This window comes from Panthera onca, chromosome C1, assembly GCF_046562875.1.
Source record: "Panthera onca isolate mPanOnc1 chromosome C1, mPanOnc1 haplotype 2, whole genome shotgun sequence".
Taxonomy (NCBI): Eukaryota; Metazoa; Chordata; class Mammalia; order Carnivora; family Felidae; genus Panthera; species Panthera onca.
Genome location: NC_138346.1, coordinates 116,553,702 through 116,580,571, shown reverse-complemented (window position 1 = coordinate 116,580,571; position 26,870 = coordinate 116,553,702). Strand labels below are relative to the sequence as shown.

Here is a 26,870-nt window from a genome sequence, read left to right as displayed (position 1 = left end):
TAGATAGTTTGCTGCTTATTCTTACGTGATGAGACCAAAGGGGGACAGAGTGGAAGCAAGAGAGAAAGCAGGAAGCTACTAAAATAATCCAAGCATAGGGACACCTGGGTGGCTCAGTCGGTTAAGCGTCTGACTCTTGATTTTGGCTCTGGTCATGATCTCGGGTTGGTGCGTTTGAGCCCCGCTTTGGGCTCTCTGCTGTCAACACAGATACCGCTTCAGATCCTCTGTCCCCCTCTCTCTCTGCGCCTCCCCTGCTCACACTCTTTCAAAAAAATGAAATAAACATTAAAAAAATAATAATCCAAGCATAAAATTGAGAGTACTGGAAGCTGTGAGAAGCAAGTGGATTCTATAGGACCAATACAACAGGAGACCAGGACCATTCCAAGATCATTGGCTTGCATAACTATGAATACAGTTGCCGTTAACTGAGGATGAAGATTGGGAGCTGTTTTGGGGGAGGGAGGATAGCAGTTAGAATCAGAAGCTTAGTTTTCATTACTTGAGATGTCTTTTACACATTTATGAGGCAACTGGCTAATTATTATATATAATGAAGCTTTATTGAACTCTGAGAAGCACTTACCCTCCGTCATTCTTGCAGTCCTCACAGCAGCCCCACCAAGTGGATTTTTTTTTACAGGTAAGGAAACAGACTTAAGTAACTTGCCTAATGTCACAGCTAATGAGTGAGAGAGCTAGAATACAAATCTAGACAGTCTGGCTTTAAAGCCCATGTTCTTCATCATTAAGGGATATCCATTCTCAGATAATGCCTGGCACATAGTAGTAGGTACTCAAATATTTACTATGTCAGTGAATGAATGAGACAGTAAAAGGAACAAATGCGGAGCTGCTATCTTCAGAGTCCTCCTATGTTCTCATTTTTCTTGGTAGTCTCTGGCATCACGCTTAAGTAAGGGAGAAAGGTTAAAGAGGGGCGGATAATGCTAGCGACCACGACTCTCAGGTTTACTTACTACCAGAGAGGCCGCGTTTAGCCCGAACGCAAAAGTCCCGCTTTTAGCGCACTTAGTCTCCACACTAGGAGTACTGCAAGCAGCCCAATTTCTGCTTCAGGTAACATTAACTTCGCAGGAATCTAGTTACCGCATTTCGCTGGGGAAACCTAAGTAGGTAGGAACTTGTACAGGAAAACTTCACAGCTCGGGCACGCATGCGCGCCGCCGCCGAGAAGACGGTTACTACGGCTGCGCGAACCGGTGGCCCCGCCCTTCCCCGTCACATGTCGGGGGGCCGCGGCGTGGCGGCGGCCGTGGCGGTAGCGACGGCAGGCCGTAGGGCGGTCGGAGGGTTTCCGGTTCCGGTGTAACGTTCGGGCTCCGTCTCAGGGGCTGAAGTTTGTGAGGTGAGTAGTGACCCCGGGCCCGGGGAGGATATGCTGTGGTCCGAGCGGTGAGGACCAGGTTTCAGTCTTAGGGCAGGACCCAGGCGGGAAGGTTCAGTGGGAAGGCAGCCGGAGAAGTACAAGGTTCTGAGGGAGAATGGGTTGGAGTGAGATTGTAAAGAGGAAAAGGGCGGGGGCGGGAAGGGGACGGGGTGGGGAGACTGGCTCTAAGATGGGAGTTTGGGGAGGACAAGGTGGGGTGGGGAGCCAGTGGGAGATAGGGAAAGAGCAGAGAAGAATAGGGGTTGCAGAGGGAAGGAAACTCAGGTTGTAGCAAAGAACACGGAGTAAGGGGATTCTTCAGAAGATTGGATTCTGCTACCTGCTCATTCAGAGATCCTTCTGCCTACCTCTTCTTCCACCCCCACCCCACCCCACCCCGCCCCGTCCCAGGCAGTTATTGTTGAACATTTGATTAGTGACAAAGCTAGTGACTGTTGGGAACTTTTATTTTTGTCCACTGGCTGTTTAGTTTGCTAGAGGATTGAGTTGAAGTTGAATACATTTGTTAGTGTAGTATTTGGGCACACGTTTCATCTGATAGAGTGGTAGCTCATTTGTTGCTTTGGCTTTTCAAATTGCTTACGCTTTCTAGCCCATGATTCAATTCTAGTGGAATGTAAGCCTCGTTAAGGCGAGGATTGTCTGATACGTTCACCGTTGTAGGTATCCGCAGCACCCAGTGCACTGATTGAGACTTAGTAATTATACAATAAATATTTACTGAATGATAAAAAATGATGAAGGTATGGCAGATTGTCCTCAATTTGTAAGATGAGTAGACCGAGGCTCAGAGGAATTACTTGCCCCAAAGCTGGTAAACAGTAGAACTCTGTGACCCAAATGTTCAGTGTGAACTCTTTCTTCACTCTCTGTGGTGTCTATGCTTCTTTTGGTAATGCATGTTTAATATACAGAGATTTATAAACTATACTCTATCATGATATAGGTGAATAGAGCTGCCATAGAATTATTCATAGAACATGTCCCTGAGACACAAAATCTTTCACTCCTAGTTTCTTGATTTTAATCTACTGGCTTCCCATGGTTATGCCAAAATTAAATATGCTGTTTAGCAACAGGTCTTATAGAGAGGGTAAACCTGCCAAGAAAGTAGAAATTAATCAGACTATCTTTTAGGAGAAAAGAGGTCTTAAAACATCTTGAAAGATTGACTACCGGAGACCCTGATTTGTAGCAGTGCTGGGAGGAAGTTAGCTTGGAAATGGAGGTCAATGCAGTTTATTGATTTAAGCACTTATGGAGAAAATCAGGGAAATAAAATTTTCTCTATGCTCATGAGTTTTGCTGTTTAAGTAGGAGATCAAAAATGTAAAATGAATAATGTTAAAGAATTATATTAACTTGCATTAAATAACAAAGATTTGTTGTAGGGGGTCCTTTATGATAGTGTTTTCTCTGCTAAGCTAAAAAGTAGAAGAATAAAGATGAAAAGGGAGAGAGAGAAAGTACATCCAAAATGAGGGCATTCTTTTCTCAGGTGAAGAATTAATCTTACAAAGTCAGCTGACAGAGTAGAACATGAGAGAACGTGATCTGGGTACAGAATTCCCACAGGGATGAATATGACTGTAGAGATAAGTGACAGCATTCTTAAGGATTATAAGATTTGTTTTTTTTTTTTAATGGTTTATTTATTTAAAGTAGGCTCCACACCCAATGTGCGACTTGAACTCATGCCCCAGAGATCAGGAGTCACATGCCTTAACAAGTGAGCCGGCCAGGCACCCCAGGATTATGAACTTTAATATAGGATGGCTGACCTGGATAGCCCTTTCTCTCTCCCCCTCCCCACCCCCACCACCATTCCTTAAAAGAAGGGAATCCTACACGTCAAGGCTAGGTTAAGGAATGCCTACCTGGAAGCAGGAGAGATAGAAAAGCTGGCCTCTGGGGGGCACCTGGGTGGCTCAGTCGGTTGAGCGTTCAACTTCAGCTCAGGTCATGATCTCACGGTTTGTGAGTTCGAGCCCCGCGTCGGGCTCTGTGCTGACAGCTCAGAGCCTGGAGCCTGCTTCTGATTCTATGTCTCCCACTCTCTCTCTGCCCCTCCCCCACTCATGCTCTGCCTCTCTCTGTCTCAGAAATAAATAAGCATTAAAAAAAAAAAAGAAAGAAAGAAAGAAAAGCTGGCCTCTGGGTGGGTTTTTTTCAGTCTTGTTTTCAGGTTATATGTTTGCCACTCCTTGTTATGACAAGATCAGAAAAGAAGCTAGAACTCATTTCTCAGACTAGGTTATTCCCAGGGTTGGTTTGTTTATTCCCCAGATTTCACTGATCCACTGATACCTAACTGAGAGTTGCAAATGAAATGTAGTTCTTTTTGCTTTTAAGTAATGGGTTTTGGAGAAAGTATTTAGGTCGAAATGAAGTGCAGGAACTTGCCTAAGGATTGGGAAGAGAGGCAGAGAGGGCATTCCTGATACACTAAACATTGCTTGGGGTGCTCTTTTCCTACCCTCTAACTAAGTGTTCTCCTGGTTTCTTTTTAGGTGCAGGACTGAATCCCATTCGAGCTACCCTCCCTTTCCTGAAGAATGGCACTGTCTAAGAGGGAGCTGGATGAACTGAAGCCATGGATAGAGAAGACAGTGAAGAGGGTGCTGGGTTTCTCAGAGCCCACAGTGGTCACAGCAGCACTGAACTGTGTGGGGAAGGGCATGGACAAGAAGAAGGCAGCTGGTATGTCCTTTTATGAATCTTTTTTTAATGTTTTTATTTTTTGAGAGAGAGAGTATACAAGTGGGGGAGGGGCAGAATGAGAGGGAGACAGAGGATCCAAAGCAGGTTCCATGCTGACAGGCTGGCAGCAGCAAGCCTGATGTGGAGCTTGAACTCATGAACCTCAAGATCATGACCTGAGCCAAAGTTGGACACTCAATTGACTGAGCCACCCAGGAGCCCCTGTTTTATGAATCTTTTGACTTATAGCAGGATCCCAAACACTGCTTTGAACTTCCCCAAATTCTCTCTGCTGGGAGTGTCTAAAAAAAAATTAGGCCACATATTATTTTCTCCTGCATTATGATGGAAATAGCCTAAATGACTAATTTTGCTTTTTCCCTTTTTTTAATACTATTTGTGACATATTTTGTTTTTTATTTGTTATTTTTTTAATTGTAAGCTCTATGCCCAATGTGGGGCTTGAACTCATGATCTCAAGATCAAGATGCTGGCTCTAGCAACTGAGCCAACTGGGTACCCCATTTATGACATATTTTGAATCTCAGACTGACTTCTTTTGACCAATGTCAAGTCAGTTGAATCAACTAAGTTATATTTACTTAGGAAAGATGCTAAGGGCGCCTGGGTGGCTCAGTTGGTTAAGTGGCCGACTGTTGATTTTGGCTCAGGTCATGATCTCACGGTTTGTGAGTGTAAGCCCTGCTTCGGACTCTGCACTGGGTGTGGAGAGCCTGCATCAGATTCTTTCTCTCCCTCTCACCCTGCTTGTGGGGGCTCACTCGCTCTCTCTTTCTCAAAAAAAAAAAAAAAAAGAAAGAAAAAAATATGCTAAAGTCAGATGGGTAGATTCAAGTTCAGAGTGATAACTAAACCAAGTTTATGAAAAAAGTTGAGGGAGGTAGAATTTGTTAATAGTAGTCTCTTCCAGCTTGCTCTTTGGGAAGAGTTAGGGTGATTATTCATCATTAACTTTGATGTTCAACCTGAATAGATTGCTCTGGCTTTGCTACTTCTTACTGCAAAAAATTGTAACTATATTTTTACCTCATAGGGCAAGGTCATTCAATATAAGAGGATTTATGGGAATCCTACAAAGAACTTAGGAAAACATTTCCCTCCCTCCTGGAGGTAAAATTCCAGTGTTGGTGTCTGTTATATGCCTAATATTGGACTAAGTACTGTTACTTTGTCTTTTTTTTTTTTTTTTTTAATTTTTTTTTTTTTTTTAACGTTTATTCATTTTTTGAGACAGAGAGAGACAGAGCATGAACGGGGGAGGGTCAGAGAGAGGGAGACACAGAATCTGAAATAGGCTCCAGGCTCTGAGCTGTCAGCACGGAGCCCGACGCGGGGCTCGAACTCACGGACCGCGAGATCATGCCCTGAGCCGAAGTCGGCCGCCTAACCGACTGAGCCACCCAGGCGCCCCTTTTTTTTTTTTTTTTTTTTTTTTTTTTTTTTTTTTTTTTAAGTTTATTTATTTTGAGAGAGAGAGAGCCTGTATGTGCTAGCAGGGGAGGGGCAGAGAGAGAGAAATGGAATCCCAAGCAGGCTCTGCACTGTCACATCAGAGCCCGATGCAGGGCTCAAACTTAAAAACCATGAGATCATGACCTGCGCAGAAATCAAGAGCCGGGCACTTAACCAACTGAGCTACCCACTCACTCCTTGTACTCTAACTTTTTCAACCCTACCACCTCTTTTTTCCTGTCAGACCATCTGAAACCTTTTCTTGATGATTCTACTCTCCGATTTGTGGACAAACTATTTGAGGCTGTGGAGGAAGGCCGGAGCTCTAGACATTCCAAGTCTAGCAGTGACAGGAGCAGAAAACGAGAGCTAAAGGTAGGTTACAGTTAATTATCTGATGAGCTTGGGAGTGTTTTGAATGGTAATAAATTTGCTAAGCTTACCTGACTCACACTTTGGTATTTAATATTAGAATACATAATATTCAAGAGAGATACTAAGACATTAAAGGAGAGGAGGTGAGCTTGTATTATCACCATCTTATGATGGTGAACTACGTAAGTTCATGGGTTGAAATACTTCAGGGAAACAATTGGTAGCTTTGTCCTTTTTCACGTACAGTTAGGAGTTTTAGTTCTTACATTTCCCTTTGTCTCCTCCCCCCCCCACCCCCCTTACTACTACCTATAAGTTGATCACTCTAAGGTTTTATGTTTTGGTTTACTTGATACCTAATAGATGTTTCAGAATGTGACTCCACTGTTGTAAACCTCCCTGTTGTTCCTTTTAGAGGTTTTTCTACAGTGGACTTGTAGATGGGATTCCTAACGAAAATTATTATTTACTGTATGTCTTGAGAGCCTGCTGTTTGCTATATAGCAATATGGCTGGTCATCTGGCCTCATGAGTGGACTACTTAAAAGGACCATCATTAGTGTCTTACTTCCTTCACTTTTTATTCTGTAGTTGCTGATTGGTCATGCCTTTTTTCAATATTAGCTGCATCAGGTGGCTGGTTTCTCTATCTCTTTTCTTTTGCTTTAAAAAAGTCTTTTCTGTGACTCCCATCAAACCTTCCAAAGTGCATTTGATACCTTGGCTATCCTATTGCTTTTCCTGGGGCACAAAGAGTGAATAAGCAATGTCTGCTTGGTCCCTGGCCAGGCTGTAGAACCGAGAGAAAGAGGGTCATGTGCCTTTTGTGTTTAAGTCATCGTGGGTGGTGAGAGGAATGAGAAATAGTCCTTGCCTTAAAAGAATTTGCAATTTAAGGAAGGGCACAACAGAATATAGTCACAAATTACAAAATCTAAGTAGCAGTCTCATAAATTTTAGAGATGACTGTAGGGTTTCAGATTGATGTTGAATTTGGTATGTTTAAGTGGGAATGCTTAATCCACGATCTGCACAGATCTGTGGAGTGAAATTAATGCTATAATAGGGCATGTGGCTGTGTAAGGGCTGAGGCATGCTGTGAATGAAGTGACTACATTGGGTGGGATTGATAAAAATGGTTTCTTGAAGGAGGTATCTAGGTAGCGTTGGGATACGGGTCCCATTTTGGTCCGTTCAGGTCCCCACCCCACACAATATATTATGGGAGAGTCCTTTTTCTTGAACTGTAGGAGTTCCAGGAAGCGCTCGCCCCTGGCCGAGGATATGTCCTTGCAAAACACGAGCCCTCCTAGTGAAGAGGGGATGTCACCCAAAGCCTACCACCGGTGTGTACATTTGCTTTTTCCCGTTGTCCCTTCCAGTTGGCCACTCTTGGTCCTGTTAAATTCACCTTGCAAATTGGTCAGCGTATTTGAGTTCCCATTGTTTGATGAGAACAGAGTGTTACTGGGTAATACTGAAGAAGAAAGAGAAAACCCGTCCTGAAAGAGCTTAGACTCTAATTGGGAGAAGGTACTAACATTGGAAGACTTAACACTTGGCAAGCAGAATATTAACAATGTAATTTTATGTAATATGAACCCAGCTCTTAAGTGCTAAGAGGATATAAAACAACAGTTTGATCAGAGTGAGATGAGATTATTATGAGGAAAACTTCCTGAGGCGAGTTTTAGGCAGGACTTGGAACAGGGGTGTGGAAAAAATTGAGGGATATCATTGCAAATGTAGGCAGTAGTATTGGCAAAGACCTTGAGATGGGAACATTTATAAGGACATGGTGATGAAATTTGCTTGACTGGAGTAGGAGAACAATGAAGTTGGGTGAGATGGTCCGTTTGGTGGAGGGTCTAAAGGACTCTGGGGAAAGCTACAAAATGCTGGTAGGGACTAGGATGATTCTTCCCTTCTCCCATGGGCAGGGAGAAAACTCTTCTGTCATCTTGGGTTTCTTTAGGAAGTGTTTGGTGATGACTCTGAGATCTCCAAGGAATCATCAGGAGTAAAGAAGCGACGGATACCGCGTTTTGAGGAGGTGGAAGAGGAGCCTGAAGTGATCCCTGGGCCTCCCTCAGAGAGTCCTGGCATGCTGACTAAGCTCCAGGTGAGTAATTAGGGACTGAAAGCAGTGATTCTGTGAGCTGAAGAAGTGAGAGATGCAGGGGTCCAGATTCATCATGACCTTGATTTGAATTAGTATTTAGCATTGGGAAACTTTTGTTTACTGCTCTATGTTTTATCATTTCTCAGTTTAACCAGGAGTATTTCACCTGAAGGCTATTGAAATAACATTTACGAGCACCTGTTATGTGGCAAACAAGGGTGTTACATACATGATTTGCCCAGTTGTCTACCTCGTTGGGTCATTGAGAAAATTATTGAACTAATCAGAACTCAGCTTGATGACAGAGGAGAATTTCCAAATATAACGCTGACATGCTATAATCCACTAAAATAATTTCAAGTTGACTTGTTTTTAATAAGAATTATCTGCATTTTTAAAATGGACTTTCTTTTTTTTGTTAATTAAAAAATTGTTTTTTAATGTTTTATTTATTTTTGAGAGAGTCAGAGTATGAGCAGGGAAGGGGCAGAGAGAAGAGAGAGAGAGAGAGAGAGACACCAAATCCAAAGCAGGCTCCAGGCTCTGAGCTGTCAGTACAAAGCCTGATGCAGGGCTCGGACCCACAAAAATGACCTGAAGTCGGTCGCTTAACTGACAGAGAGAGGGAGTGAGGGAGAGAGAGAGGGGGGAGACATAGGATCTGAAGCAGGCTCTAGACTCTGAGCCAAAGTCAGCTGCTTAACCACCTGAGCCACCCAGATGCCCCTAAAATGGGCTTTCTTAAAACAATTTTGATACTACATAAATAATAAATATTTCTTGTGCTGTTTAAAGTCTCTTGGAAGAAGAACAGAATATATACATATATGTGTGTGGGAGGGTGGATGAATTTGCTTATATATATTTATATATGATATTTCTGCAGGGAAAGATACTGGTGCTTTATAGAGAGTAGGAGTAGAAGATTTCACAGTATACTCTTTTGTACTGTTTTGCATTTTGAACTATGTAAATATATCACTTACACAAAAAAGATGTCAAAAATAAACTTTAGGGCACCTGGGTGGCTCAGTCAGTTGAGCATCCAACTCTTAATTTCGGCTCCCAGGGTTGTGGGATCAAGACCTGTGTCCGGCTCAGCACTGAGCATGGAGCCTGCTTGGAATTCTCTCTCTCTTCCTTTGCCCTGCCCCTGACTCTAAAATAAAAATGAAAAGGAAAAATTAGGGACACCTAGGTGGTCAGTTGTTCAAGCATGTGACTCTTGATTTCTGCTCAGGTCGTGAAATCAAGCCCCATGTCAGGCTCTGCGCTGATACTAAGGAACCTACTTGGGATTCTCTCTCTCCCTGTCTGCCCCACCCTCTCTCCCTATCCCTCTGTTTCTCTCAAAGTAAATAAACTTTAAAAAATTTTTTTGTGTGTGATTAATTTAAAAATATATCTTGAAACACCTTGACAGCAAGGTTTCTTTTGGGAAGTTCAAGAATTATTTGATTGTATTCTCAAAGGTTATTATTCTCATATTCTTTAGGACAGAAGAAGTATTTTACACGGGATAGGAAACAGATCTTTGCATTGTTGTCTCCAGTTACCCAAAGCAGGAATTCATCAAAAGTATGATAATTTGGGGCTTCTGTCTGGCTCAAGTCAGAAGAGCATGTGACTCTTGATCTCTGGGTCGTGAGTTCAAACTCCACCATGGGTGTAGAGATTCCAAAATTAAATAGATAAACTTAAAAGTATAATTTGTGTGGACTCTGCCAAGAGTTTTGTTTAAATGCTCATAATAGCCCTGTAAGGTAGGTCTGTTGTTACCTTTTTTTAGGCACTTGGAGTTTTAGAGATTAAATACCATGTCCAGTGTCACATAAGTGTTAAGTGGCAGAGTTAAGATTCAAGCTCAGGTTTCTGTTAACCTGAGTCTTTTTTATTTTTTTTCTTAACATTTTATTTATTTTTGAGGCAGGGAGAGACAGAGCATGAACAGGGGAGGGTCAGAGAGAGGGAGACACAGAATCGGAAACAGGCTCCAGGCTCTGAGCTGTCAGCACAGAGCCCGATGCGGGGCTTGAACTCACGGACCGCGAGATCATGACCTGAGCCGAAGTCGGCCGCTCAACCGACTGAGCCACCCAGGCGCCCTGTTAACCTGAGTCTTAATCATCAAGCTATGTTACTACCTACCATGCCACTCCTGCTTGAGGAAGATGGGTTGAAATGTTTCAGTGCTCAGCTATGTAGGCTTTTCTTTACTGAATTTTGTAGCCTGTGGTACAGGCAGAATTTGGTGGGTTCATTCAAAAAATTTTTAGTTCTCTAGACCTGAAAAGCCCTTTGTGTTTAGGAACCTGTATAGGAGAAATAAAAAAAAGATATTAACAGTTTTTCAATTTTTCCCCCCACCGAGAGCAGATCAAACAGATGATGGAGGCAGCAACACGGCAAATTGAGGAGAGGAAGAAACAGCTGAGCTTCATTAGCCCCCCTACACCTCAGGTATTGTGCTCAGATTACTCTGAAATGAAGACTCTTTAGCAAAGAATTTCTTTCCATCCACTCTCATTTTCTTGCTATCCACTCATTTGAGTTTGGAAGGTCACTGCATGTTCCGTGCCACCATCTACCAGTCTACATGTGTGACCTGTCTGCCTGTCTAATTCTTCTGATTCTTATTTCTTTTTTCTCCTCTCTCACAGCCAAAGACTCCTTCTTCTTCCCAGCCAGAGCGACTTCCAATTGGCAACACTATTCAGCCCTCCCAGGCTGCCACTTTCATGAATGATGCCATTGAGAAGGCGAGGAAAGCAGCTGAACTACAAGCCCGCATCCAAGCCCAGCTGGCACTGAAGCCAGGGCTCATTGGCAACGCCAACATGGTGGGCCTGGCCAATCTCCACGCCATGGGCATTGCTCCCCCGTGAGTATCTGTTTCATGGAACCCCTTAGTATTTCTGAAGCTGGAGAAGCAATAAATACCTTCGAATATTACTGATCCTTTTCTCCCAAGGAACGTAAATCATTTCTTACAGTTTCATATTTCTTACGTGTGCTTAATAAATACCAATTGAATTCTCTTAGCTTGCTCGTGGCAGAATTTATTAGCTTCTTTTTATAATTGGTAGAACTGAGGTTAAGATTCTTTATCTGTTGTTGAGCTAGGAATAGAACCGGTCTCCTGGTTCCTAACTCAGAAGTATATCCATTAGACCTCAGTGAATGATACCAGATCTGAGAGTTCTCTACAACTGGATAAAAATGATAGACTTTATTTTTAGCGCCTACAATTGGTTTGGCATACTATGTCGGATTCAGAAATTCCGGAGTGAAGATAGGCTTGCAAATTCTTATCAATGTAATATATAAATTCATTTCATCCGATTTTACTCTGTACTCACATACTCAGTTTGATGTTTTCAGTCACGGTGTTACTATTCACAGATGGGTTTATGTTCCCTAGAATTGTGTGTAACCTAGTTCTCTTTGTTTGGTTTGATTTGTTTCATTTTCTGTTTGTTTCTTGTTTGCCTTATTTATTGTCCCATATGGCATTTATTTCTTTGTGGGCTGTTTCGCAGGAAGGTGGAGTTAAAAGATCAAACTAAACCTACACCACTGATTCTCGACGAGCAAGGTCGCACTGTAGATGCAACAGGCAAAGAGATTGAGCTGACACATCGCATGCCCACTCTGAAGGCCAATATTCGTGCTGTGAAAAGGGAACAGTTCAAACAACAGCTAAAAGAAAAGCCATCAGAAGACATGGAGTCTAATACTTTTTTTGACCCTCGAGTCTCAATTGCCCCTTCCCAGCGCCAGAGACGCACTTTTAAATTCCATGACAAGGGCAAATTTGAGAAGATTGCCCAACGATTACGGACAAAGGTATCTGGTTTAGAATATAACCTAGAACTTCAGGGGTACCTGGGTGGCTCAGTCAGTTAAGCATCTGACCCTTGGTTTCAGCTCAGGTCATGATCCCGCGGCTTTGTGGGTTCAAGCACCGCTTTGGGCTCTGCACTGCCAGCGCAGAGCCTGTTTGGAATGCTTTCTCTCCCTCTTTCTCTCCGCCCCTCCCCCACTCACATGGTGTCTGTCTCTCTCAAAATAAGTAAATAAACTTTAAAAACAAAATCTTTAAAAAAAAGAATATAACCTAGAACTTCAAAGAAGTTAGGAAGGTGACAAAAGAAATGTAATACAGTCCTAAAATACTGCCAACTCAATTCTCAAAGTTTTAGGCAATTAGATACACAAGTAATAAAGCAATGACTAATTTCTTTTTGATTTATTTATTTTGAGAGAGACAGCGCAAGCAGAGGAGGGGGAGAGAGAGAATCCCAAGCAACCTCAGCAGGGTCAGCACAGAGCCAGATGTGGGCCTCAAAGTCACAAAACTGTGGGATCATGACCTGAGCTGAAATCAAGAGTCAGTCTGTTAACCAGCTAAGCCACCCAGGGTGCCCCGCAATGACTAATTTTTAAACTACTTTATTCCTGGGATACTTGAATTTTAGCTGATTTGTCTTAATTCCATTCTACTTAAGTGGAAATAAAATTGACTTTGAAAATTCACATACAGACAGTGGAGGGAAACAATTCAGAACCCTCTGCGTGATTGAGGAAAGCTAGCCTGGTATATAACATTTACTGCAGATAATCCATACACCTTGAGAGTTGAATTGACTCTATATTCGGTGAGTTTTGCTTCTTGTTTTCATTCTCAAGAATGGAGTTTTCATAGAATTCCATTTCTGTGTATTTGCCGCAGGCACACACTGTGGGGTGAAGGATGGTGATAAGGGTAGTTGTATGTAAATCATTTAAGTAAAGGATAAAGTAGAATGCCTCTTTTCTTCTAAGTTTTCAGAAATTATGAATTCTTTGCATTAGGCATAAAGAGTGCAACAAGGGAGTACTTTAAAATTTGAGATTCTACTATTTCCCTGTTTTCTGTGACTCCATTTTATCTTCCCATCTTTGTTTATCTTGTCTTTAGGCTCAACTGGAGAAGCTGCAGGCAGAGATCTCACAGGCAGCTCGAAAAACAGGCATCCATACTTCCACTAGGCTGGCCCTCATTGCTCCTAAAAAAGAACTAAAGGAAGGAGATATCCCTGAAATTGAGTGGTGGGACTCTTACATCATCCCCAATGGCTTTGACCTGTGAGTTTGTTAGTTAATACCTTTTAATAAGGCTAGAGTTTTATTGGGAGAGATAATACTCATGCATTAAATAAAATTATGAAATCCTAGTGAAATAGGTAGCCATATACAGGCTCTTATATTGGTAAATATGTTGAATAAGTTATTTTTAGTTTTTAAGGTTAACATGGGAAGGAAAAGGCACAAATGATCTAAAAGAGAAAGGATGTAAGTTTATATTTGCTTTTGTTATACATGGTTATTATTTTTTTTGCTACTTATAATAGGCTTTTACATTTCTTAAAGATCCAGTCCTACAATAGAGAGGAAGGAGTCTTAATTGATGAGGGAAAGAATGAAATCATTTGAGAAACACTTGGAGAGCTTTAATTATATCCGTTCTATAATTCTGATCCATGGCTTTAGGAAACTGTATCTCAGTCTTTCCCCTTAACCCTTCCTTCGTCAACCATTGTCCCAGGGAGTTATTGTTATTAGTGAAAGAATGTGGCATCCATCCATCAGGGATATTAGGGTAGAAAAAGGTTGAGAGTGACTGGTGTGGATTGTATGTCCAACCTTAGTGGACCCAGTTTTCTCATCTTGAAAATTATGTGTAATACAATTACATGTTGTGGATATGCAAACTAAAAGGTGCTAGAATATGTTATGGAGAGTGCATTTTTTCATTGTGTTTCTGAGACTCCTTCTCTCTTAGATTTGTCTCTACCCACATATCCTGTTTTCCCTTCTTCCTCCAATTTTAGTACAGAGGAAAATCCCAAGAGAGAAGATTATTTTGGAATCACAAATCTTGTTGAACATCCAGCCCAACTCAACCCTCCAGGTAATGTCTAGATTACTCAATCAAGGCTCTAGAGAAGTATTATCCAATAGAACTTCATGTGACAATGGACAGCACATGTTCTCTGTGCTGTCCATGCAGTAGCCACTATCCACTTGTGACCGTCGAGCATTTGAAAACTGAGTTGCACTAATACAACTGAGAGACTGAATTTTAAATTTTATTCTGTTTTAATTAATTTTAGTTTAAATAGTGTACGTGGCTCGTGGCTACAGTATTGGACAGTGCAGGTCTAGAGCATTGAGGCCTAACCTAGAGATGGTTTCAACTGAAGTATATTACAAGTTGGGTTTTAAAAAGCATTCTCATCTTTGACTCCCAACTCCAGTTTTGTACACCACTGCCCTTCAGTCGTCTTTGTCTTCAGCCTTCTTCTCTCTTGATCATCTTTGTAGCAAAAGCCTGTTGGCTCACTCAGAAGAGATAGGTTTTAGTTGCAGCTGTGTTTTTAACTAGCTGAATCCCTTGGGTAAGTCGTTTAGAACACAGAACTTTCTCACATATAGAGATAATGTTGATTGATAATGCCTTCTTCAAGAATTATGTAGATCATAAAAGATTTTAACATTTTCATCATATTTGGGATGAACAGAGGAGGTAATACCTCAATTAGTAAATTTGCTTGCCAATAACTCCAATAAGTTTAGAAGAATAGATTGGGACTTTGAGATAATATAGTATATGATAATCATTGTAATATTATGTAATGTTGTGTAATGTAAAGATACTCCTTACTTAACCAGAGTCTACTTAGTTGTCATCAGTGTGGATCATTAGAAGAACGTAAGGGATTTTGTTTTAAAAAATTGTCAGAGCCCCTGGCTGGCTCAGTCAGGAGAGCATGTGACTCTTTATCTCAGGGTCGTGAGTTTGAGCCCTATGTTGGGTATAGAGATTACTTAAATAAACTTTAAAAAAAATAATAATAGGGGCGCCTGGGTGGCGCAGTCGGTTAAGCGTCCGACTTCAGCCAGGTCACAATCTCGCGGTCCGTGAGTTCGAGCCCCGCGTCAGGCTCTGGGCTGATGGCTCGGAGCCTGGAGCCTGTTTCCGATTCTGTGTCTCCCTCTCTCTCTGCCCCTCCCCTGTTCATGCTCTGTCTCCCTCTGTCCCAAAAATAAATTAAAAAAAAAAAAAAATAATAATAATAATACAGTCGCCTGGGTGGCTCAGTCCGTTGACCATCTGACTTTGGCTTAGGTCGTGATCTCGTGGTTTGTGGGTTCAAGCCCCACATTGGGCTTTGTGCTGACAGTGCAGAGCCTGGTTGGGATTCTCTCTCTCCACCCCTCCCCCACTTGTACTTTCTCTCTCAAAATAAATAAAATATAATAATAATAATTAAAAAAATTAAAAGTTGAGTAAACCTGCTTTGGGAGTCCAGAGGATTTTCCCCAATTCCTGTAACTCTAAAATTATAAATTTCATTATCTTGGCCCCACCTACCCCAAATCCTCATGCAGAGCAACTGGAGCAGCTCTAATTTTGTTTTCTGTCTTTGCCACTTTTCAGTTGATTAAAGCATTCAACTACTTCAAGAAAAAACAAGTTAGAACACTCTCATGAAAGATAAGAATGTTTTTTAAAAACGGAACATACTGGGGCGCCTGGGTGGCTCAGTCAGTTGAGCATCTGACTCTTGATTTCAGTTCAGGTCATAATAATTCCAGGGTCGTGGGATTGAGCCCCATGTCAGGCTCCATGCTGAGCATGGAGCCTGCTTAGGATTTGCCCCCTTCCTCCCCCCCCCACCCTTTTAAATAGATAGATAGATAGTGAGATAGTAAAATGCTATACTATCACAAACTAAAAATAACTAATAACACTTAAAGTTTCTTTTAATGTGATTGATAGTCAGCTACATCCTTCTAATAGGCTTATTGCTTTTGTTATTTTATTTCTCTACCTGGCAGTTGACAATGACACACCAGTTACTCTGGGGGTATATCTTACCAAGAAGGAACAGAAGAAACTTCGAAGGCAAACAAGGAGGGAAGCACAGAAGGAACTACAAGAGAAAGTCAGGCTAGGCCTGATGCCTCCTCCAGAACCCAAAGGTACATATCTTAGAGGCAGGGATGAAAGGGTGTTAAGTTTATCTGTGTAATTCCAGAGGAACTTTTGCATCTCTTGATATTTGAGTGCTTTCTGTTTCTCAGAATCATTCATTGGTTATTTTCTTCCTTTCCTAAATTTTCTACAATCTGGCTAAGACAGGTCAACATAGGGGTGCTTGGCTGGCTCAGTCAGAGTATGCGACTCTTGATCTTGGGGTTGTGAGTTCGAGCCCCATGTTGAGTGTAGAGATTACTTTTTTTTTTTTTTTTAATTTTTTTTTTAACATTTATTTATTTTTGAGACAGAGAGAGACAGAGCATGAATGGGGGAGGGTCAGAGAGAGGGGGAGACACAGAATCAGAAGCAGGCTCCAGGCTCTGAGCTGTCAGCACAGAGCCCGACGTGGGGCTCGAACCCACAGACTGTGAGATCATGACCTGAGCCGAAGTCAGCCGCTTAACCGACTGAGCCACCCAGGTGCCCCGAGTGTAGAGATTACTTAATAATAAAATCTTAGGGGTGCCTGGCTGGTTCAGTCAGTTAAGTATCCAACTTTGGCTCAAGTCATCATCTCATGGTTCGTGAGTTCAAACCCCTCATTTGGCTCTCTGCTGTCAGCACAGAGCCTGCTTTGGATCCTCTGTCTCTCTCTGCCCCTCCCCTGCTCACTCGCTCACTCTCTCTCAAAAATAAAATAAACATTTGGGGCGCCTGGGTGGCTCAGTCGGTTAAGCGTCCGACTTCGGCTCAGGTCACGATCTCGCGGTCCGTGAGTTCGAGCCCCGCGTCGGGCTCTGGGCAGATGGCTCAGAGCCTGGAGCCTGTTTCCGATTCTGTGTCTCCCTCTCTCTCTGCCCCTCCCCTGTTCATGCTCTGTCTCTCTCTGTCTCAAAAATAAATAAAAACGTTAAAAAAAAAAAAAAATTAAAAAATTAAATAAACATTTAAGAAAATAAATAAATAAAATGAAATCTTAAAGACAGATCAACATATTCACTGTAGAGGTCATTTAAAGCTTTTTCTTTTTTAAGTATAAAAATATAATATTCTGATCTTCCTGAAAGAATAATTGTCTTGAAATTCATGAAGATAATAGTTGCACTGCTTCCACAGTTGTTATGTACTTAATTCTATAGTTGAAAAATGAAAATATTGTTAAACCCTCCTGTAGTTTCTGTTATCATTCAGTAATATTTTGCGTGCGCACTGTTATGTTCAGGATCTTTCACTACATGTTGTGATCAGAGTGAAAAATACCAAAGAAATAAAACTCCTTATCTGTCGTAAATTTTCAAGCAGTGTAAATAAATGTATACCAACTATATATATTATATGACTTTCTACAAATGCTGAGTTCTTTGGATGGGCTTTTCAAGGTAGGGGTTTTTAGAGGAAGTGAGCTTTGAGCAGGGATTTGAAATAGGTAAACAGTTATGAATTGATAGAGAAGAGGTGCCAGGTTATCCCAGCTGGAAATTTAATTTAATCTTCTCTCCACTTGCAGTGAGAATTTCAAATTTGATGCGAGTATTAGGAACAGAAGCTGTTCAAGACCCCACGAAGGTAGAAGCCCATGTCAGAGCTCAGATGGCAAAAAGACAGAAGTAAGTGCCATGGGATTGGGTGGAAACCCAGGGCAAGTACCTTTCCCAGACTCTTCTGGGGGGATCCATATTTGGAGGGAGGGGAGAGTCCTCCGTTGCTCTCTCTTTCCCTCAGCTTTGCCTCTGATCTTCAATGCCTTTCTCACTTGTGGATGTCCTTCCTGTCACGACAGAGCGCATGAAGAGGCCAACGCTGCCCGAAAACTTACAGCAGAACAGAGAAAGGTCAAGAAAATTAAAAAGCTTAAAGAAGACATTTCACAGGGGGTACACATATCTGTATATAGGTAGGTGTCCAAACTGGGCCAGCCTTTCCCTTAGAAATGCCAGAAGTTTTCCAAGTGCTTGAGGCAGAATCACTGTGGTCTAAAGCATTCCTAACATCAATATCTACTCACTTCTAATGACCCCAACGTGAATCAGGAGCTAGTAAAGCTTTTATAATGATGAGGATTAAAGACTTACTCTTCTGTCTCTGAGGGCTTCTCAGTGAACCAGTACTAGTTCTGAAGAATGAATGAGTGAATATACTTGTTGAGACCAAGATGTGAACTAAGGATCATTCATCCTTTGTGGAACAGAAAATACCCTATTTCTCCAGGCAGCAGTAAAAGTTTCTTTCTTCAGTAACTATATCCTTATCCTGATGTATTGCAGTAATCCTCTTATTTCTACTCCAAAATATATTTAATATGTTGTAAATATGTTCTACCTTGGTGCTGAATTAATGTTTTCATTTTATTCTTTTATGTTGAGTGCATATGTTCCTTCCATTTTTTAAAACGTGCTAGTGTTTAATAACTCGTTCCTTACTATGAAGATGATAATGAGGATTTTTTTTAATCTAACAATACAGAAGGGCCTTGCTGAACAAGACCCCTACTCTCTGAACCCTTAGTACCACTTACTGTAGGTAATTGCTACTAACAGTTTTTCATGTAGCCTTCTAGAAATTTTCCATGAGTAGCATTCTGACTACATTATAAGCATCTAGAAGGCAAAGAATTTGTTGATCTTTATACTGTCAAGAACAATTAGCTTACACATTTTTTTGGATGATGGTAAATATCTCTTTCCTTAGAGTAAATTTTGATTACCTGCTGTTTATTACATGGTATATACAGTGCTAGTCTTTGAAGTATAAGACAGTGGAATTACTTCTAGATTCATTGATTTTACCTTTCAAGCATTAGTGTATTTGCTTACTTACTCCGCAGATTTTTGTTTTTAGAGAGAAAACCATTTTGGATCCATCTGTTTGTTTGCCATTCCATTCAGGCAGCTACTGATGCTAACTGAAACAAAAGCCATAACTAAACTTTCCCTTCTCCAGAGTTCGAAATTTGAGCAACCCAGCCAAGAAGTTCAAGATTGAGGCCAATGCTGGGCAACTGTACCTGACAGGGGTGGTGGTACTGCACAAGGATGTCAACGTGGTAGTAGTGGAAGGGGGTGAGTCTGAAAAACTGAAGGAGACTTGTCCCCACACAACCCTAGGCTTTGAAGTGATTAGCATGGTGGGGAGAAAGGAGGAAAAGATAGAGTTTTAGAGCCATACCTGGGTATAATATCCTGGGCCACTGTTTCTGTGTTTATTGGAGCAAAAGGACCTAAGATGTAGTTCCTGGTATTGCTTCAACTACCACATTAATGGCTGAGTATCAGATGAGCTCAGAGGTTCTTTCTACTTCATCATCATCTACAACTCTGGCAAAATTCTCCTTCTCTGTTTCCAGGCCCCAAGGCCCAGAAGAAATTTAAGCGTCTTATGCTGCATCGGATAAAGTGGGATGAACAGACATCTAACACAAAGGGAGATGGTGAATGGGGGTTAGAGGGGATGGAGTGGGAGGTGGGGTGGTACTCTGTCCATTCATCTACTCCCTCCTACTGACACTTGCTCACACTAGATAATGTTTAGGAATTGTAGAAAACCCCTTTGGACTGTGAACATGTAGACATTCATGCCTACATATTTATTACGTGATGATGTGCATGTTATTCTTCTCCCTGGCCTTCAGGGCGTTTCTGCCAGCTGCTTTCCCTGTCTGTCCAGATCTGGACACTAGTTATGGGAGTCTATTCAGTTTGTGAAAATTCAGCAAACTATGCACTTCATATGTGCATTGTCTATATTATTTTTTGAAAGAAGTTATTTATTTTTAATGTTTATTTTTGAGAGAGGGACAGATAGCGCACAAGTGGGGGAGGGACACAGAAAGAGAGAGAGACAGACAGAATCCGAAGCAGGCTCCAGACTCTGAGTTGTCAGCACAGAACCCGACATGAGGCTCGAACCCACGAACCGTGAGATGATAACCTGAGCCAAAGTTGGACACTCAACTGACTGAGCCACCCAGGCGCCTCTTGAAAGAAGTTTTTAAAGGGTTGAAGGCAAAATTATATGTGTGTGTGTGTGTGTGTGTGTGTGTGTGTATATATATATATATGCACACATATATACACATACATACTTTTCATTCTTTTGCCCAATTTTATATATGTATAAAATATATTTGACACCCTTCTGACCATCATTCTTCCATCAATATTCATTCTCCCCTTTGCAGACCTGGGTTAGCATTTAACATGTGCAGACAGTCATACTTTTCTTAATTTTCCTAACTTTGGCCCTTTTATATTTTGTGTCCTTAGTTAAGATATTTTCATGCCTTACTTAAAGTACACTTTTCACTATAATTGCCTTATATTTTCTTTTGTTTTACAAGTGTTTCTAAGATATTTTCATTTGGTTTATCTGCCCTCCTTCTCCATTAGATCAAACTCCTTAGGTAACGGACTCTGTTGTCTTGGCATCTGAGGCCTGGTTTTCAAAGTGCTTAGGACAAGTTTTTATTGTTGATTCCTTGTCTCTATCTCCTTATTCCTGGTATCTGGTTCAGCTCTTGACACTTATTATGTGCTCAGTAAATGTTGAATTAGTTACTATCTCTGTTTGGAACTTGCAGTCTGATTTGCAGGAAATAAAGATAACAGAAGACATTTGACCCTGATACAATGGAAAGGGGAACAATATTTTAAAAGAATTGGGGTACACTTGAATACTCTTTGTTTAGAACCTAAATCTTGGTCTCTAAGTCTAGAGCAAGATTTAGCTATATTGTCTTTTCCAGATGATGAGGAATCTGATGAGGAAGCTGTGAAGAAAACCAACAAATGTGTACTAGTCTGGGAGGTAGGTGATCTTTTGTTAAACACTGAAGCAGAACTTCAGCTAGTTCCTGGTTGTTTATACTGTTCTAGTGGAGCAAAGGAATGGTAAAACTAAGCAATGATTGATTCCTTAAGTAGTTCATGTTTCCTTTTGGAATTCATTGTTACATGTTTGGCAGCAGATTCTTCCTGACTATATTTTAAATTGATGAGTATATAGTATATGCCATCTGGGGAAGAGTACGGAAAACTGGTGGCAAGAATATAAATTCTCGACTGAGTTGTTTATTTCACAGTCATGGATATGAGACTTAGAAAGAGGGAGATGAATCACTGGGAATTTTTTTTTTTTTTTTTTTGGTCTGGATAATAGTGAAAGAAGTGTTAGACTTAAGAATATAAAGTTGGGAGTCTGGGCATTACCACTTACTAGCTGCTCAAATGGGGCAAGACACTTAATATCAATTACTGTTGGTTTGTCTACAAAATGTGGATTTTGTTTCCTTTTTCTATTTGTCAATTTTCTGAGACCAGAATTAGATTATGATGTAATAGTGCTCTGTAAAATACAATTTTTTTATGATTATACAGGTCCTTCATCCCTGAAATATTAATGAACCAATATTAGTTCCTCTTTATTTTCTTTTTTTTTTTAATTTAAAAATTTTATTTATTTTTTTAAGTAAGCTCTACACCCAACATGCGGCTTGAACTCATGACCCAGAAATCAAGAGTTGTGTGTTCTATCAACTGAGCCAGCCAGGCACCCTGAACCAGTATTAGCTCTGAAGACTAAATGAATGCATATGCTTATTCAGGCCAAGATGTGAAATAAGGATTGTTCATTGTTTGTGAGCATATAAAATACCATCCTATTTTTCCAGGAAGCATTAAATTTTGTTTTAGTAATTATTTCCTTAACCTAATGTGTTGCAGTAATCCTTTTATTCCCACTCCAAAATACATTTGTTTACATTGTAAATATCTTCTACCTTTGTGTTGAGTTAATGTTTTCATTTTATTCATGTATGTTGAGTGCATGTATATTGTTAATTTAAAAAAATTTTTTTAAGTTTATTTTGAGAGAGAAAGAACACACAAGTGGGTGAGGGGCAGAGAGAGAGAGAGAGAGAGAGAGAGAAAGAGAGAGAGAATCCCACCCTATCGGCACAGAGCCCAACATGGGGCTCAATCTCACAAATTATGAGATCATGACCTGAGCTGAAATCAAGAGCCCAATGCTCAACCAACAGAGCCACCCCGGGCGCCCCTATCTTTTATTTTTTTAATGCACTCATTTAGTAACTAGTTATTTATTATAAAAGTATTATGTCAAAGGTAGTGAATGCCTATTAAATTCTAATAACACAGAAGAGCACTTACTGAAATGGTCCCTTTCCAATTTCCCCAGTTCTTTAAGACCACTCTTTATAGGCAATTCTTACTGTTTTTCGGGTATTCTTCTATCTTATCCCAGATTCCTCCAATTTATTATGCATACAAAATTAGGCTATAATAACTACCTCACCTGCATCCTGGATATTTAATATCCTACCCCCTTCATCTCTTTCAGTTACCTTTGAGAGTCCACAGGAATTGTATCTCAGGTTCAGAAACAAGCCAGGTTCTACTCTAGCTTCTTATTGGAATCTGATCCCTGAAAGCCTCTTGAGATAGCACTTTATGACTTCATTGTTGTTGGTGCCTTGGGTGAGAATGTGGTTACACCCAGTAATGTATCTTTTTCTATTGTAGTTCTCTTCAGGTACCCCCCTCACTGCTCCCATTCCCCTCTTCACCTCACCCTCCTATTCTTGTTTGTCAGTGGACCCCAAAGCCTCCTGCTTGTATACAGTCTTACCGGGTCTTGTGGAAAGAGTCCTTTTAGCCTCTGGTTCTTTCCTTAAAGGTCCTCTAGTCATAGAGGCCTGGTGGGCAACTAGTTCATCCCATCTCACCCTCCATAGTCCTTCCTGACTTGCTTTTCCACCCAGGTATCAATCAGAGCACAGACTTTCTCATCCTCCATTCAGTAAAAAAAGACCCAAAAAACCTGAAACCTTTATGCCTATAAATTCATGAAGACTCACACAAATATCCAAGGGAATGGAGGTTAAAATAGTTTTTAACATAAAATCACGTTCAACTACATTGCTACACACATGTTATTAGGGTTTAGAAAAGAGTATATTATATCTGATTTACATTAGAAATTGCAGTGTTTTGGGGTGCTTCAGTCAGTTGAGCGTTTGGCTTCAGCTCAGGTCATGATCTTGCAGTTTGTGAGTTTGAGCCCTGTGTCAGGCTCTGTGCCGACAGCTTGGAGCCTGGAGCCTGCTTCAGATTCTCTGTTTCCCTCTCTCTCTGCCCCTCCCCCACTCATACTCTGTTTCTGTTTCTCAAAAAAATGAATGAATGTTAAAAAAATTGAAGAATTTGGGGTGCCAGCGTGGCCCAGTCGGTTAAGCCTCCGACTTCGGCTCAGGTCATGATCTTGTGGTTTACGGGTTCGAGCCCTGCGTCAGACTGTGTGCTGACAGCTCAGAGCCTGGAGCCTGCTTCGGATTCTGTGTCTCCCTATCTCTCTGCCCCTACCCTCTCAACACTCTGTTTCTCTCTATCCTTCAAAAATAAAGATCAAAAAAAAATTTTTTTAATTAAATTTTTAAAAATTAAAGAATTAAAAAAAAATTGCAGTGTTTTGGGGTGCCTGGCTAGTTCAGTCGGTAGAGCCTGTGACTCTTGATCTCAGGATTGTAGGTTCAAGAGCCGTGTTGGATGTAGAGATTATTTAAATAAAAATCTTGGGGCACCTGGGTGGTTCGGTGGGTTAAAGCGTCTGACTCTTGATTTCAGCTCAGGTCATAATCTCATGGTTTGTGAGGCTGAGCCCCATGTTGGGCTCTGTGCTGACAGTGCAGATTGTGCTTGGGATTCTCTCTGCCTCCCTACCCTCTCTCTCTCAAAAAATAAATTTAAAAAACATTTTTTAAAAAATCTTAAAAGTAAATAAGTAAATCTTTTTTTTTTTTTTTTTAAGTGTTTTTATTATAAATTTTGTCTTTTTCCCAGGGTACAGCCAAAGACCGGAGCTTTGGGGAGATGAAGTTCAAACAGTGCCCTACAGAGAACATGGCTCGAGAGCACTTCAAAAAGCATGGGGCTGAACACTACTGGGACCTTGCTCTGAGTGAATCTGTGTTGGAGTCTACCGACTGAAACTACTGCGAGCCCTTGCCTCTCCTTTCCTGCCTTTGTCTCTTCAGTCCTCTTATTCTACTTCCCAAACCAGTTCCACTTGTGTGTGTGATTTCAGAACTGTGCCAAGCTGACATGGGGACAAAGGGAAAATACCTTACACCCTTCCCCAGTCAGCCTGGTGCCGCCCTTTATTCCCCTCATGTGCATATGATTAAAGAGTTATTTTTAAAGTTGGTATGATATTTTTCACACACTTACAGGTATTGGAGTTTAGATCTTCAGGTGATCTTTTCTCCTAACTTCTAGCAATTGCTGTGGAAAAAAAATTTTTGTCATTGATATCTATGTATATGTAAATGGATGAATGGAAGGATGAATGGAAGGGTGAACGGGAGGATATGTATTTTTGATGTCTAATGGAAATTTCTGACCTCATCTTAGAACAAGTGTGAGTAAGAAATCCTGCTTTCCTGGAGTGGAGTGGAGCCCAAAGTGTTATGGGTGAAAGAGGGTAGGACAAGGAGTGTTCATCTGTTAACCTTCAGTAGAGTCACAAGGTAGATTGCCACTGGTCTGGGCTAAGTAGTCTGGACAGGAAAATATTTCCTCAGAAGGTGCTAGTCTGGACAGGAAATCATTTCCTCAGAAGGTGCATAAATGAGAACACGTGTTGTGGTGAAGTGGACACAGAGAGAATCCAAGGAGGATGTTGTGGGTCAGTTTGTAAAATGGAAAAGGATTCAGGAATTTAGCCTATATCCTCTCTTTACTAATTAAAAAAAAAAAAAAAAAAAAAAAAAAAAAAAACTTTTTCTAAAAGACAATGTGTAGTTTCCTTTTTCTTTTCCTAGGAATCTGACTAGATGTGGTTCTGTTTAAGAACTTAATGTTTCTGGTTTGATTTTAGGAGTATTGAGGTCAGCATAAGTATTCATTCAAGTCCAAAATTCTTAGTAGATCTACACTTCCATTTCCTGTTGCCTGTTGAGGGAATGGATCAAACACAGGAGCCATTAGAGCTCCCATAACTTCCTCTAGTTGGAGCTTACCAGGAAATAATGTTGGAAAATGGATATTTGATCAGAAGTTAAAACATTCTGGGGCAACCTGGCTGGCTCAGTGGGTTGAATGTCCGACTTCAGCTCAGGTCATGATCTCGCGGTTCTAAGTTCAAGCCCCGCATCGGGCTCTGTGCTGACAGCTCCGAGCCTGGAGCCTGCTTGGGCTTCCGTGTCTCCCTCTCTCTGCCCCTCCCCTGCTCACGCTCCTTCTCTGTCTCAAAAAAAAATTAACATTAAGGGGCACCTCAGTGGTTCATTCAGCTGAGCATTCGACTTCAGCTGAGGTCATGATTTCACGGTTAGTGAGTTTGAGTCCCACATTGGGCTCTGTGCTGACAGCTTGGAGCCTGGAACCTGTTTTGGATTCTGTGTCTCCCTCTCTCTCTCGCCCCTCTCCTGCTCTCTCTCTCTCTCTCAAAGATAAACATTAAGAAAATAAACACTTAAAAAAGCTAAAACATTATTATAAAATTAACCCTTTTTTAAAAATTATGTGTTTGAAGTCCTGGAGTTCCAATTCTAAGGCAGTGTGAGAGAGCTTTAGAATAGAAGAGATGGAAAAAGAAGGGACTGCTAAAGGCCATAAGGAAAGAGTAGTACGATCTCTCTTCATTTTAGAGGTAAGTAAACTTTAATCCAGACAGGTGAAATTAACTATTCCCGGAGCAGGATGAAATCTGAAAAGCTTGCCAGGACTCAGCAATGAACTGGGTGCTTGCTAGTAATCCTCTCTGAATCTGTGAGATCGGAGCTAGAGAATTAAACTCATTTTTGATACTACTTGATTTAAGCAAATCCAGGGGAAAAATTCATTGTTACAGAAATATTTTTGCTTTATTAAAGGATTCATCACAATAATGTGTAAATAGTTTATATACAACTTCGAAAATGTATTTGCATAAGGCCTAAAAGGAATATTTATACTATAATATACAATTATGCATTGTAAAGTGTAGTGAGACTTAACTGTGCCTTGAACAAGTCTTTAATCTCCCTGTGCCTCAGATGTTTTTTGTTGTTTTTAAATTTTCTTGACCCCCCATACTGTATTCAGCATTGTGTTCAGTAAGCATTGCCTGCTTTATCAGAAAAAACAAGAGAAAACTAGATTTTAGAGATGGGGAATCTGAAGCTTAAAGTGAGTAAGTAATTTGCCCCAAGATTATGGCTACTAAGTAATTGAGTTTAGTTTGAACCCAGGTTGGTCTGACTGGAGCCCAAACTCTTAGCCCTTACATATGCTGTTTCACTTGTGAAATAAGGTGGTAGGGACAGTTCTTTCAAATGAATGTGATTCCGAGAGTAGTTCCTATCTTGAGATGCTGTTCTCATTTGAAATACATTGTGAACTTAAGTAATTCCTTTCATAATGTTTGAAATTAAGTGTATTATCTCCAGTTAATGGCAGTTATTTGTCCTTCAGAATTCTAGGAAGAATTTAAAAGTCATTTGGAATTTACTATAGAGAATAAAGTGAGATGATCAAGGTAGAAAATAGCTTTCTTGGTTTAAAATGTGAATATAAAGTAACTGGACTGATTTCTCTTCCATGTATGTGGCTTATTTTGATGAATTTCCAGAAATATCTTGGGGGAAAGTCAGTATCTTTGGAATATAGATATCCAATAATTATTTTGGATAAGACAATTCAGTAATAACGCTGTTGAGCATTTTACAATTTTCAAGGTGCTTTTGCATGTTACTCAATGCAATATTC

General features: G+C 40.8%; 1 protein-coding gene across 5 annotated transcripts; it reads left to right on the top strand.

The window, feature by feature from the left end:
* Positions 1-1,241: 1,241 nt before the first annotated feature.
* PRPF3 (pre-mRNA processing factor 3) lies at positions 1,242-24,322 on the top strand. 5 transcript variants are annotated; one of them, XM_060622542.3, is made up of 16 exons: positions 1,242-1,372; positions 3,925-4,114; positions 5,832-5,962; positions 7,938-8,084; positions 10,461-10,544; positions 10,745-10,965; positions 11,624-11,930; positions 13,045-13,211; positions 13,958-14,037; positions 15,969-16,112; positions 17,618-17,717; positions 17,891-18,004; positions 19,051-19,169; positions 19,454-19,537; positions 20,852-20,913; positions 23,964-24,322. In XM_060622542.3, exons 2-16 carry the CDS (start codon positions 3,970-3,972, stop codon positions 24,108-24,110), a joined length of 2,052 nt encoding a protein of 683 aa, XP_060478525.1. In that variant the 5' UTR covers positions 1,242-1,372; positions 3,925-3,969; the 3' UTR covers positions 24,111-24,322. The 5 variants fall into 5 exon arrangements, with proteins under 5 accessions (XP_060478525.1, XP_060478528.1, XP_060478527.1 ...); XM_060622544.3 differs by lacking the exon at positions 1,242-1,372 and adding an exon at positions 1,402-1,495; XM_060622543.3 differs by lacking the exon at positions 1,242-1,372 and adding an exon at positions 2,552-2,642.
* The last annotated feature ends 2,548 nt before the right edge of the window (positions 24,323-26,870 follow it).

Excerpts from the sequence above, each read along its gene's own strand:
- PRPF3 (XM_060622542.3), top strand. The coding sequence starts at position 3,970 with ATGGCACTGTCTAAGAGGGAGCTGGATGAACTGAAGCCATGGATAGAG. Across the intron at positions 4,115-5,831 it reads GGACAAGAAGAAGGCAGCTG|ACCATCTGAAACCTTTTCTT; the intron begins GTATGTCCTTTT and ends TTTTCCTGTCAG. Across the intron at positions 19,170-19,453 it reads CGTGGTAGTAGTGGAAGGGG|GCCCCAAGGCCCAGAAGAAA; the intron begins GTGAGTCTGAAA and ends CTCTGTTTCCAG.